General features: G+C 31.6%; 2 protein-coding genes across 2 annotated transcripts; both read right to left on the bottom strand.

Moving 5' to 3' along the window:
* Positions 1-2610: 2610 nt before the first annotated feature.
* LOC106768099 (stress-induced protein KIN2-like) lies at positions 2611-3057 on the bottom strand. Its single transcript, XM_014653056.1, has 3 exons — positions 3004-3057; positions 2843-2911; positions 2611-2685 (listed from the first exon to the last, which is right to left on the bottom strand). The coding sequence occupies exons 1-3, from the start codon at positions 3055-3057 to the stop codon at positions 2611-2613; spliced, it is 198 nt and encodes a 65-aa protein (XP_014508542.1).
* Positions 3058-10309: 7252 nt separating this feature from the next.
* Positions 10310-12671, bottom strand: LOC106766133 (zinc finger protein CONSTANS-LIKE 2-like). Its single transcript, XM_014650890.1, has 2 exons — positions 12576-12671; positions 10310-10663 (listed from the first exon to the last, which is right to left on the bottom strand). Exons 1-2 carry the CDS (start codon positions 12669-12671, stop codon positions 10310-10312), a joined length of 450 nt encoding a protein of 149 aa, XP_014506376.1.
* Between the last annotated feature and the right edge of the window lie 1552 nt (positions 12672-14223).

Genomic DNA, 14223 nt, shown 5'->3' with positions numbered 1-14223 from the left:
CAATCGTAACCGAACGGTAACCGTTCAGATAACCACGGGGAAAACCCCGTCAGGCCACGTGAATAGATTATGGATAAGGACTGATTAAAGCCCCTAATGAGGGTTAAGGCGTGATTGGGCCGTCATCAGGCCCACGAAAGGTAAAAGCCCATTACAACTAGTATAAGTAAAGGTCTCAGGTATGACTTCAGATTAGATTTAATTCTCTGCATATTATGCATCCCTTCCTAATACCGTTCGGTCACTTAACTGACTTGAGCGTCGGAGTGCCTTTGACAGGTACCTGCCCGCCCGGCTTGGAGAACTAGGAAGGAGAACGTCCGGCCTCAACAGGCAAAGCGTCCAGTCTCCATTGGTTCACGGTCCTCACAAGCTCGATCGATCCCCACAAACTGCCCAATCTTCATCAACCGTCCGGCTTTCCACACCATCACGAACGCTCTAACTTCGTCCATCCCACCTTCGACTCTCGACACCACTTTACACCGAAACAGAAATTAAGTTGTGATAGCCATCATATCAAATAGGCTAATCATGAATAAAAGCAGTCAAAGACAAACGAAAACCTTTATATCATTTCATATTTTGTTGGCAGAAAGGAAAAGTCGAGATGGTTGCCACTTTTCGTGAATTGGTATAATATTTATCCTTGTATATTATATAATAACATATATAATAAATGCTTCGGTTTTCAATTTGCACCGATATTGGTTACAGATTATAATATATCATGTTTCGATAATAATAATCCTGTATAATACATATTTTTAATGTATCACATACCATGTAATATATCATGAATGATATGATATATTTCGGTTTTTATTTTTATTTTCATTTTTATTTTTATTTTTTATTTTTTAAGAAATACTTATCTTGTTGATGATGGTTGATGATGATCCGTGCTGTATAACTTCTATTTCGTCGAAAATTGCTAGTGTTGATCTGAAGGAGATGTTGATACCGAGCGTTTGTCTTGGTTCCTCGTGGTTTTCAATGGGATGCCCTCCGGTCCCACGGTGGGCGCCAAAATGTTTCGGTAGGAATTTACTGGGACCGAAAGCACTAACCTCGATGGCGCGATTCTGCTTCCTTCTAATGCGAAATCTCCAATTACCTTCGTCGTCCGTTCTTCAGACCGTCCGTCGCACTTTGATCTTTGCCCGGGAGGGGGGTGGTACCTGTAAAGGTACTCCAACGATCAAGTTAGATGTCGGTATAGGAAGACCCTCTGTCCTCAGCAAGTGGATGCCTAGAACGGAGAGAGGGTGGAACTCAATCAAGTATGAGAGTGTCAGTGTAGGTTGAATTGTGCGTACCTCGTTTGAAGGCTTTTGCTCTTTATTTATAGGCTTTGGATCAACATAACAAAATAAAATATAAACAGAATGAAATATAAACAAACTTACCTGAAATATCTCTGTTGAGATATTATTTGATACTCGAGATATATATGATATTATATGATGATATTGTTCGGTTATTCGTGTTTGTAATATTGTGGGCCTTGAACCCAATAAAGCTGGATCAGTATAATTTGGCCCATTTGGTATGCTTGACCGTTCGGTTGAAGATAACTGATAGGCTTGATCGTTCGGTGTGGCCAGTCATCGAAGATATACTACCGTACAAATAATATATAATCTCAGCTTTTGTAAGATGGTAAGAAGAAAAAGCACAACAACTACAAGTACAAATAGTTTTATGAGATGTATGTTATGCACTACGGGTAATGTGATTAACTCAGGGTGTTATAACAATCATATTCTTTTAGTAATGAAATTGATTGTTTTTCCTAATTTTATTTTTGTGATAATTCTATTTTAATCATTTTTACGATAAAAAATGGATAGTTTTTATGTATTGAAGAAAGTATTGCTTATAAGAAGAGAGAATGTATGTAACAACAATTAATAAATAGTGATTTAGACAACATGAAATCAAAGACATCAGGTATTGATAGAATTTAAGAATTAAAAAAAAAATGTTTTAGAATTTGTAGTGTTTTTTAAATAACGATTATTTTAATATTAAAAGTTTAAATTATGAATAAAGTTTTTTATAAATAAATTTTATTATTTTAAAATTATACTTTTTCTCTAATTTTTTTTCTCTTTAGAATTCTCCTTTCTCTTTATGTTTTCGCACAATCTGTTTATCTATTTGAATATAAAAAACATTTAAAGTAATCTTTGAGTTAAGTTCTTCGCTACCATCCAATTAATTTATGAAATAGAGTAAGTTAATTTTTTATTCTTTTCTTAATCTGTACATTTTTTTATGCATATGGGATGTAAACATGTTTGATCGTTGAAAGAAACTCAACATGAAATAGTATATATTATCAACTGCTAGATCTTATTGTCACCTTTACGGTAACTTTTTGGTGTTAGCAGCTTGTTTCTAAAAAAATTTAGAACCATTAAAATTTAAAACTTGAGTATTTGATAATTAAAGAATCTGGTTTCCCATGTCAAAGGAAAATGGTCACATTCAAAACAAAATTGAATTATGCTTCTACAAATAGAAATAAGATGAATATATATGAAATAAAAAAAAAAAAAGAATAATGTTTCTACAAAATATGTAGATTAACATGAACAATGTTCATTAATTCTTTGAATTCAAAGCACTCTTGATAGAATCAGCAGCTCCTTGTGCCTTTTCCTTCATTTGTTGTCCACCCTGTACACAACAAAATACTCCCACTTTTAATCATGCATCTTAATTTCTAATCAAACAATCCTACAAAACCCTATTACATTAATATATCTATATGAATATTGTTATGGATTAAACATGAATGTTACGATATGATTTGAGAAATAAAAGATAGAAGAACCTGTTGCATAGAGTCTTGAGCAGAATGAGCAACATTACTAGCCTTGTCCATCATATTGCTAGCCTTTTCCTATAGTACCATAAAAATCTTGTCAATGCTTTTTTTAATATCTTGAATGCATGAACATCACATATTACAAAGAGAAGAGGTTGAAGGTAGACCTGAGCTTGGCCCTTGGCTTGCCCAGCATTGAAGCTCGCGTTTTGAGAATCCATCTATGTTTTAGATTGTGAATGAAAAATCAAATGTTGTTAATAAGTATTAATTTTTCTTATGCATATTTTCTAACTCTTTGTTGTAGTTTATATAGTTTTTCAATGTGTTGCATCTTTCAACAAGTGTTTATTCTCCTCATTTTTTTTTTTGCCACAAATTATGATTCACACATTTTTCTCCTTCATTTGTGTTTCCAATAACACAGGTCAAACCAATTTTAAAAAGTATTTTTGGCACTTCTTATCAATATATATATATATATATATATATATATATATATATATATATATATATAAAAGTAGGAGTGTTTCATTCCTTAAACATTAGAAATTTTAGAGAGATAATATACAATTATTAAAATTTCTTGAATATTTATAAATTAATAAATTTTATCTTTTATTGACAGAATAAGTATTTAATTATATATCTAGATATTAAGTGACTTATACTTGTTAAGGAGTGAGGTGGTACAAGAGGTTCAAGAGAGTAAATATATTCTTTTATGTATTTACAGTAAATAGTCATAATCAAATTAGAAAATTTGTATAGTTGAAAATTTTATATGTATTTGATCATATTAACTATTAGTAAATTTTAGAATAGTTTATATATTATTCGAAAATCTGTCATAGAAGTGAATTTTTTATACAAGGTTTTTATTACAATAAATAAATAAATAATTCTTTTCAAGTGAAAATGCCTTTTTTTTTTTGTTATGCAAGTAGATAATTGAATAAATACATAATATTTTTAAGAGAAAAATGGACTTTTGTGATATTATATTTAATTTTCAAAGAAAGTAATACACTTTATGATGATCAAAACTATATCTATCATGGAAAGTGCTACTTCTATGACAATTGTAACCAAAACCATACCAGAAAGTATGATTTTTTATTACGATTAGGGTGAATTACACATAAATGACATATTTTAATATTTTTTATATGATAATTCATTAAAATTGATATAGAAAATGAATTTTATATAATGATTGTTCAACTATCATAGAAATTAAAGATTTTTTATGTTCATTAAATGTTGACTCTAAAATTAACCTAAAAAGTCTAATTCAATTGTCATACAATTTGATACACTAGTGATATTTTATCAATAGACGGTAGACTTTTAGTGATATATATAAAATACATTTTATTATGAATATCTTTTTCTTGTGATAACATCAAATTTAAGTACATTCACTAGGACATAAATAGTGTTTAATGTCACGTTTTTAATATCTAATGAAAGAAAATTCAACGTAAAACATATGATCGGTGATATTTAAATAAATAAAACATCATTATAGAAGTCGGTTCCTCAAGTTAGAAGTCAAATAAGGTATAGACATCGGGAAAAAAGTCCGAAAATACATAATTTTTAGCATAAATTTTATTTTTTTTTCCTAGATCAGACGTTGAAAAGGTCCGAAAATACCTCATTTTAAGCGTTAATATGTAAATGTCAACCCCTCCCCCCCTCCCCCCAAATCATCATTTAGACATTGGTCCCTCTAAAAAGGTTCGAAAATAGACGTCGGCCTCCCATAGATGAAACGTCAAATCCTCTCACAGAAACTGCAAAATCAGAATTGAAAGGTCACTTTTTTTAGGCATTAGATGTCGAATGTAGAAGGGGTCGACATCTAATGTGTACTAGACGTTGGATTCCCTTTCCCAAACGTCAATAAGCTACCAAAATACCCCAAAAATAGCACAAGAATAGATTTTTTTCGCAATTAGACGTCGAATCTAGAGGGGGTTGACGTCAAATGCCCTTTTAAACCTCAAAAATTCAGGATGCAAGCCTCACTTTCTTTCGCGTTTTCATTTGGGTTTTTTCTTCATTTGCATTTGCCATTGTTACCACAAGGTATGTTTGATTAATTCTCTTCCAATTAATTTATTTTGCATCGATTAAATTTAGTTTGCACCGATTAAATTTCGTTTGAATTGATTAAATTTCGTTTGCACCGATTAATTTTGGCTTATGATGCAATTTTGTTTGTGGGTTGATGAATCTTGGTGGTGTTCTATTGCTTGAAACTCATAGTATATACATTTTTATGATGTGCTATAATGATTTTTTGTATTTCAGGTGTGGTAGTATTTTAAAAGCAATTTTTTTTTTAAAAAGAACAAAAGGGACATCGATTTAGGAGGGGTTCGACGTCAAAATTGACATCTGAAAAAAGAGATCCGATGTTCAATTGATGTTTCCCAATAAGAGGTCGGATTTGGATTAGACGTTAAATATCAAAAATAACATACAAAAGCCTTTTTTTTAGAGTAATTTGCAATCAAATGTTTGGTTTGTTGTGTTATAATCTTAATTGGAATTGATGAGTCACTTTTGTGCATTTTGTACATACACCAATTCAAAAAATAATTTGTCTTCTATAATGAAATATGTGTGAGTGTTACATCTTCTTTAACTAATGAAGTTTGTTATGTTATATCATATACAACTTGAGTGAAGTTAAACATTTTGAAACTTAATAATCTAATGACTATTTAATAGTTAAATTGTTTAATTGATTTAAATCTTTAAATAAAAATATTAGTTCATCTAAATTTGAATGTTATTTAATATGGTTAAAAACGTAAATTTTATCTTATTAAGACTAGAAAATAAACACTAGACTGTTATAATTAGGTTGTTAATGATAAATTATTCATGAAAAGTGATTTTAACAAAAGATAGCTCATGTGATTGAGTTCTACTCGTAGTTTTGTTCCTATTTTTTGTTTATTTGTTTTATTAATTTAAGAAACTTAGATTATGTATATTATAATTTTTAATTGTAATACAATAAATACCAAATATCTTAGAATTAAATTTGGAAATCTATCAAAGAAAATTGAATGATATTCTAATGGAGAAACAAAAGAAAAGTTGAAAAACATACAGACGATCAAATTCTGTGTATAAATACATCAAACATTTAAGAATAAAATGCCCTCTATATGGCAATATATATATATATATATATATATATATATATATATATATATATATATATATATTATAGAAATAACTATCCATGGTTAAAACTATACATATATCGAAAAATGTTATTTTTATGATAATTATAACCAAATCCATCATAGAAAATAGAATCTAGATAAGTGAAATTTTAATTGTCATAAAAAAAAAAGTAGGGTGCAAAGTGTGTAAATGACAAATTTCAACACATTTTCTATTATAAATCTTTAAAACTAACATTGAATTTTCTGTAAGGGTTATTCAACTATCATAAAAAGCATTTTTCGGTGTTAGTTGTATCTATGTCAGCTTTAAAATTCATGCAAAAAAGTCTATTTTAATCATTATAAAAAATTTCTTTATTAATTGGTGGTAGCTTCTAACTAACGACTTTCTTTTTCATACTCATTTTTTTATATATAAAATATCTTATATTCTTAACGTCTCTTTCTTATATTGATAATACCAAATTTAAAATACTCTTTTAGAAAATATTTGATTAATTTATATTGATAATACCAAATTTAAAGTACACTTTTAAAAAATATTTGATTTATTGTGTTAAAATCTCCATTGAAATTCGTATGTCAACGTTTGTATATTCTATAACAAAACAACAAACACTCTAGGAATTTGATTAAACTAAAAGCTTAGTAATGAACTAATACCAAGCAGACACACTTCAAGACATTAACACAAACTACAGAGAAAAACCAGTTCAATGTAGCTGGCCAAATCACAATTCTATAGATTAATCAATGTGCAACCGAGTTAGGTTGAGCCTTTCATTGCTCACTTGGTATGCACTTGTTACTGATTAGGCAGAAACCAAGCAAAGTTATCAAAAACTATCAAACAGATTCAAGAAACATGAGATTCATTATCTATAACACTGAAATCTGCCACCAAGCTCGTTTATCCAACTGTCATAGCTTATATATGGTGAACAGAACTTACTCAGTGCATGCAACTCGAATGAATCACAAATCACAAGCAACAACTAGCTAAACTCGATTTTAATTGACAATTAAAACAAAGCACAAGACTAGAACATGACAGAAATGGATTTAGAAATTAAAATGACTCAAAGCAAATGATTCACCGAATAAAGATGAGAATAAGACTCAAATCAAAAACGGAAAGGCATAGAACAACTCAACATACAATTAGAACCTATTTGAACATAAATGAAACTCAATCAGAGAAATTAAATTCAACATATGTGAAATCAACACAAGACATTTAAGGAAAAAATAATAAACAACTCAATAAACACAACAAAAACGCGAATCAAATGAACAGCTCATGAATCAACACAGAGACGCAAATCAAAATCATATGAAACTCATACAAGACCGAATCAAGAAAACATGGACAAATTCATAATCAAACCGAGACAGAACAAGACTTGGAAATTGAAGGATACTTAGAACAGAGAGAAACGAGATACTTACCTTTGACGCGTGGTGTAACGCCCCGACAACTTACAGGGACTGTTGACTGCCCCCACACATCACCACGAGACTTTCCAGTGTGCTTTGTCCTCACTCGCACACTTTCCGGGAAAACTTCCCGGAAGGTCACCCATCCCATAATTACTCTAGGCTAAGCACGCTTAACCATGGAGTTCTTATGAGTTAGGCTACTGAAAAGCAAATGCATTTGTTGATATGAGTAGTCAAATCAATTCCTTTAAGTTATCCTTCAACTGTATAGTCCCATACCTATACAATCTCCAGATCCCTCTCATTCCGGTGTATGTTCGATTCGTCCATGTGCCCCTTCCACTCGAAGCCTACCAGGAGCCGCTCCTTGTCCGTGTCCCCTGCACCATGCTTCTTGCACCGGCGGTCACTCCCCGCCCTCGTCAGTGCCCGGGTGTCACATGCCCACCAACTTCTGTCCGGTTCGTCCTCGAACCACACCGTACTGGGAGAGGCTAGGCTCTGATACCATTTGTAACGCCCCAGCAACTTACAGGGACTGCTGACTGCCCCCACAGATCACTGGCAAAGGGTGAGAAGGATGAAGATCTGTGAGAAAAAGACGTTTACCTAAGATAAAGAAGTGAATTTGAGAAGAGACATGGATCGGAGGCACCGACAAGGCAAAACCCTAGGAGAGGATGTGAGAAATGTGGTCTGTTGTGCGAGAATGAAAGTGATGATATGCATGTCTAACGTGTGAAAGGAGAATGACGCATCGGATGAGACGTGGATGATGAAACTTCAAGAGAAAGACGCGTGGCTGCGTACTTGAAGCAGATTGGAGGAAAGGTAATTCTGTGTTACTGAGGAGAGAGAAGCATGCTGGATAAATGGAAAATGAAGTGAGAGAATGTGCTTGGAAGGTGGTTACAGAGAGTCTTTGGACTCTCTAGCCTCTGACTTTCAAGAGAGAATGATTTCTATTTCAAAAATCTCAATTCTCATTAATTTCAAAAGTGCCAATTAATAAAGGAGCTGGGTATTTATAGTGACCCAAGCTTCTTACAAGCTAAACTACAGATGCAAAGAAATGTAAAAATACAATAAAAGAGGATTGTCAAGAAGGATTCCATCATATAGGGTTTTCTTTTGGGCCTTGTATGATGACCAAGTAGTCTAGGTTTTCTTTTAGACCTTGTATGCGGGTTTAGGGTGGTAGTGTAGGGTTTTAGGCCAGAAGAGATGAGCCCTAAGGAGACACTTGGATATAGGGTAAAAAACCTAGCTTGGAGTGCACACCTTCTGGAAGAAGGGCTATATTGTGCGCACACGAGGGTGAAGTTTCTAGAAGATTATGCATCATTGGCTAGAGTGGTCTCCAAGTTGTTATGTTTTGTGATATACGTGATCTTTTCATGTGTCCTTCTCCTAATGGAGAGGATTAATGTCCATGTGTCATGATCTTAATGAAGAGAATTAGTGGCGATGTGTCCTCCTCCTATTGGAGATGGTTTTGCCTTTGATAGCAACCTTTTAGACTAGGTTGGGCCAAAGCTTAGAAGAAATGCTATGGCGATGTGGTTTGATCCCTTAGATGATGTTGGTGTGGAAGGACCAATGTTACGGAAGCAATGGTACTTGGCCCATATGTTATAAGGACACATAATATGCCTTGGCCCATATGTTGTAAGGACACATAATATGCCTTGGCAACAACATGACAAATCGGCTGACATCATGTCTAAGTTAAGATTATAGTTAAAGCAAGGTTAATAAAGTAATGATCGAAAAGATTAATTAGAATAATTAAATACATAAACCAGACCATAGAAATTAATTATGTTCATTATTTTTGTATTTATTATCATCTAATACACTTAACTGACTTGGAAATTAGAGTGTCTTCTAACATACGCACTTCCTTTTTAGTTCAGGAGAAGAGTTATGAACACTTTTAGAGTTTTTGTAAGATATATTCAACTCTGCAAAAACAATAACCAATGCACCTATTTTCAATTGAATCTTTAATGACTTCTCTTAGTTTTTTCATGTTTTTTTTTTTAATAAAACTTTTAAATAAAAAAAATAAGAATTATGAAATAATAAATTTAATACTACTGTAAAAAAATAATAATAAACTGGTAATTCTTTTAATAAAATGAAAAATAATTTAAATTCATTTATTTTTGTAAATTGAAAATAATTTAATTAATTTATTTGTATATTATTACAAATGATTTAATAAAATAAATTAACTAACAATAATAAATTATTATTATATTTTTATTTTATAAAGATTTTTTCAATAATTTAAAACATAGTATAAAGTTATTATTTATTATTATTGTTATTTTTAAACTATTGATTTACTATGTCAAGATCATTGCTTTAGTTGATCTATACAACCGAAATAAATATTTGTATTTTAGACGGCTTAAACCCTCCCTTGGTCTTAATATTTGTGTGAAAATTTCAGTTCGGTCCTCAAATTTTGAACTGTCTCAATTGGGTCATAATTTTTGTAAAAATACACACATTTATTAAGTATAATATTACTTTCCCAGTCAATGTTAATCTGATGAACAAATACAAATTTGAAGAAAAATATAAACAGACAACGAAACTGAGAAATTAAATTATAAGGCAAAATTTTGAGAATTAGCTGACTTAATATATATATATATATATATATATATATATATATATGTAAGTACTATATTTATAAAGCATAAGTATAGAAAAATAGTCCAAACTAATTAGACAGCATAAAAGTTACGTTACTGGTTCTCAACCTTGTCTTCTATGTCTTGGCTATTGATAATTCATTCTCTTTCCATTCCTAGAAAGATGGAAAAAAGGTTCCTCCAACTTCATTGAATAGTGTTGTGGAGAGCATTTGATCCACTTCAGCTTCCACATCAGTTCTCTTTGCAAATCTACCCTTGATGCGTGGTCTGGTTTCTGCATAAGCCTTCCTTGAGGCATACCTTATCTTCTTTTCAAACTTTCTTGTCTTCTTTTTCTCCCTATATCTTAGGACTCTGGCCTCTCTGTCAATTGGTGTAAGATGTGAAGGCATGGGAAGGGGAGGAAATAGGTCACTTGTCCCTATTGGTGACTTTGAATAGGACACTGATATGTCACTTATTGTTGATTCTGGGACTACACCAACTTCCATTGATGAAACTGATACCTGGATTAACGAACAACAAAGGTTATTATAAAGCACAAAGTGTAACAATAACAAAAGGGATGACATGTTAGTGACAAATTTTGTAAACTGATTGCTGATGGCTAACCATTTTTGTGAAACTGTTGTTGGTTTCACATCTCAGAAGAAAAAAAACAAGAGAAAAACGAAAGGTATGAAAGAAAAGTGAGAGATGTGATGGATATATGATAGAAGAAAGGAGAAAATACAAAAAGAGGAAATGCAAAAGATAAAAGGTATAAAAGAAAGGTGTCAACAGATTAATGCTCCCACCAATTTTTTTGGCTTTGAGAAAACAGGCTCTCAGGCTCTTTTTTGTGTTGAAGCTTCAGAATTAAGGGAATTTAATACACAATTGATGAAATTGTGTTGAAATGAGATGGAAAACAAAGTTTAGGGATGAATACGATATAAGTAAGAGAAAATAATGTTGACAGTGTAAGAACAATAATAAATCTTGATTCTTGCTTTCTTTTCTTCATACAATCCTTTTTATGTAGATTTCTTCAAAAAAGATGTGTAGCCTTTCGGTATAAGGTTAGATGATGTTTTTGTATATAAATAAGTAGGGCCGAGAGACACACCTTGCTATTATCACCTTCTCAATCGCCTGCTCCAACTTCTTCAAGTCTAAACCGAGTGGTGTAAACCTGCTAAAGGCACTTCGACGCTCAAGTCAGATTTTACTCAATAAACTTAATTCACAATTAAGTATCAAAACTCAGTTAAGCTAGCTTAACTTTGCAGGTTACCTATATATTTATAGGCATTTTGTGGACCTTAAGTTGACGTTGGCCCAATAACACTAATGTTAGCGTTGACCCAATTACAACCCAACACTCACAGGCCCACTTCACCCGCTTAACTTATAATTTAAGGAATAAACGAACGGTCTTGAATATACGTAGAAAATCGTTCGGTTAATATGTCGTATTTGTCATCAGTGATGACTTATTTCGTAACTTATCGATCGAGTGACATAGTATACCATACAGATGATATATTACTTCTTGTAAGGCAACCTTATTGCTTGTATGAAAGCATCAAACAGAAGGTATTAGGGAAACATTATCAAAGTATCTTTCTATCTCTTAACGTTCTTTTGATAGATGCAAAATTCTTAAATAAAATTATATACTTTAATGATCTCAGAAAAAAAGAGCATATCATAATAGATAATAAAATACTATATCATACATACACTAAAAGCGTTAGATATGTTCCTAAGTGTTTAGACATATTATGTGTACTAGCGTTTAAACAAATTTTGATTTAGAACATTTAGAGTTTATAATAATGTTTATACTTATATTTAGAATTTAACGCACTTATCTTAAACATTTTAGAGTTATTCTTCCTACACCTCCCTAACCTCATCCTGCACCTCCCATTTTACATATCTACCCTTCATTAATTAAAATAAAAAATAGAAGTAATGATACAATAATGATTTCCTAAATAGTAACTGCAGATCCCTTCATTAAATCCTTCCATTGTTGTTCCTTGCTGGAAGTTGTCCCTTACTAGAAGTGAGATTTTTTACTAAATCTTTTTAAGTTATAGACTTTGGATTCTTATCCCAATCACATATTTAGTTCTTTCTAATAAGCACCCAATTACCAAAAAATGTACCAAATGATATATCTGTAGATGCCACCGAAGAAATACATGTACCCTTTCCCTCTGCCTCATCTCACACTTTACAGTTTACACAAATATAATGGTGGAGGAACTTAGATGCTGATTAAGCCACCACTTAAACTCAGTTTCTTTTAGTTGTTTTAAGAGAGATACAATCGAATAAATCTAAGAATTTGCCAATCCATTTTCCACACAACAATATGACCACAATAGAAACAAATAAAGCACGAACAATACAACAAAGAAAAAAAACCGCACTTCCAAGTGCGCCGCCGATGCACCCCCGAAAACTAATCGCAGATCCACCTGCAGTTGCCATCAGTCGCAGATTCAACTGCAGCGCCACCATATCCGCACTTCATAGTGCAGCTGCCGTTAACCGCAGTTCCATTTGCGGTTAACTTTGCATCTCCCCTACTTCCAACGCCCAGCACAGTTCAAACAACAAAAAAATATGGCCATCATATGCAAATCAACTATACTAACATATATTCATCATACAAGCATTTTTTTTCCACACCCACAACATCAACAAGTTCAAGAAAAAATGAGGGGGAGGGGATGAGGGGGAAGACAACAAAAGTGGTAAGAAAGAGGCAGGAAAAGGATGAAGGGGAGTACAACAAGAGGGAGAAAGAAGAAATAATAAAGGGGGTGTATGGTTTGGTTTGGTTTTGGTCTGGGATGAGGCAGAGCAAACCAACTTTTTATAAAACCAAAAAATGTTTCATAGGCTTTGACAGAGTAGACTTAGGGGTACAGGTGGAATTAAACCAAAATTGGGAGGTGTAAGATTAGGTCACGAAGGTGTAAGGAGAATTACTCAAAACATTTTATTGATAGACATTATTTCTTTAAATAACTATTTTAAATTTCAAAATAAAATTTACTTAAACAATAGTATTTTAACTCAATAAATAAATGTTGACTATATTAACTTTATTAATTGATAAAGACTTAAATCCTTAATTGGTCGCCATGTTAAGAGGAAATTTTCAGTTTAGTACCCGCTTTTAAAAGTGTATACATTGGGTCCCCATGTTTTGCAATTTGTGTCAATTTAGTCCCTTTGAACCATCAATTTGGCTTGAAAATTACAAGTGGACAAGTCATTTTGAGTTGCAACATGTTTATTAACTGTTCCAAAGTTTGGACATCTTCCAATTGTTGTTACAAACTTGTTTGAAGTGTCATTAATTCACTAAATTGACACAAATTGCAAAACATGGGGACCCAATGTATACACTTTTAAAAGCGAGTATTAAACTGAAAATTTCCTCCTAACATGGGGACTAATTAAGGATTTAAGCCATTGATAAATAATATCATTAATCGTGAGTATAATAATTTAAAATTTTAAAAACTTAAAATATAAACTTCAAAAGAAATTACAATTATTATAATAAATTATTGCAAATAATATAAGAAAGTTAATCATATATAAAAAGATTAAGTTGATAATAATCTTTTATATCCTTTGGATACAAAAGCACGTACTCAAGGGATTGAAAAGTGTATCTCTTGTATTAATGCACGTGAATAAAAGATAATATTTTTTTCACGGAGTACTTCAATTCATTGGATTTTAGCTAAAAGCTACTAGTATATATTTTCTTGTTTCTGAAAATTTTCAAGTACTGAACCACGTGAAACCAATTTGACTATGTTTCTTCTGTAAGAGGACAATACAAAACATCTCAGCATAAATTAAGATACATTGGACCCCATCTTCCACATTTCATAAACTTTACACAATTAAACTTTTTTCTGTACTCTCAAGTGTCAGTTTATGTACGTATTTATCTATCGATCTTACTTGTTATATATATATATATATATATATATATATATATATATATATATATATATATATATATATATATATATATATATATATATAT

Source organism: Vigna radiata, chromosome 7 (assembly GCF_000741045.1).
Source record: "Vigna radiata var. radiata cultivar VC1973A chromosome 7, Vradiata_ver6, whole genome shotgun sequence".
Lineage (NCBI taxonomy): Eukaryota > Viridiplantae > Streptophyta > Magnoliopsida > Fabales > Fabaceae > Vigna > Vigna radiata.
Note: the sequence above shows the minus strand (reverse complement) of the source record. Positions and strands in the feature narration are given on the sequence as shown.

What these genes read in the sequence shown, in the direction of transcription:
- LOC106768099 (XM_014653056.1), bottom strand. Translation starts at nt 3,057, where the DNA reads ATGGATTCTCAAAACGCGAGCTTCAATGCTGGGCAAGCCAAGGGCCAA. An exon ending in AAGCCAAGGGCCAAGCTCAG is followed by an intron (nt 2,912 to 3,003) that starts GTCTACCTTCAA and finishes ATGGTACTATAG; the next exon opens with GAAAAGGCTAGCAATATGAT. An exon ending in CTCAAGACTCTATGCAACAG is followed by an intron (nt 2,686 to 2,842) that starts GTTCTTCTATCT and finishes TGTTGTGTACAG; the next exon opens with GGTGGACAACAAATGAAGGA.
- LOC106766133 (XM_014650890.1), bottom strand. Translation starts at nt 12,671, where the DNA reads ATGGTGGCGCTGCAGTTGAATCTGCGACTGATGGCAACTGCAGGTGGA. An exon ending in GCGGCGCACTTGGAAGTGCG is followed by an intron (nt 10,664 to 12,575) that starts GTTTTTTTTCTT and finishes TCGTTAATCCAG; the next exon opens with GTATCAGTTTCATCAATGGA.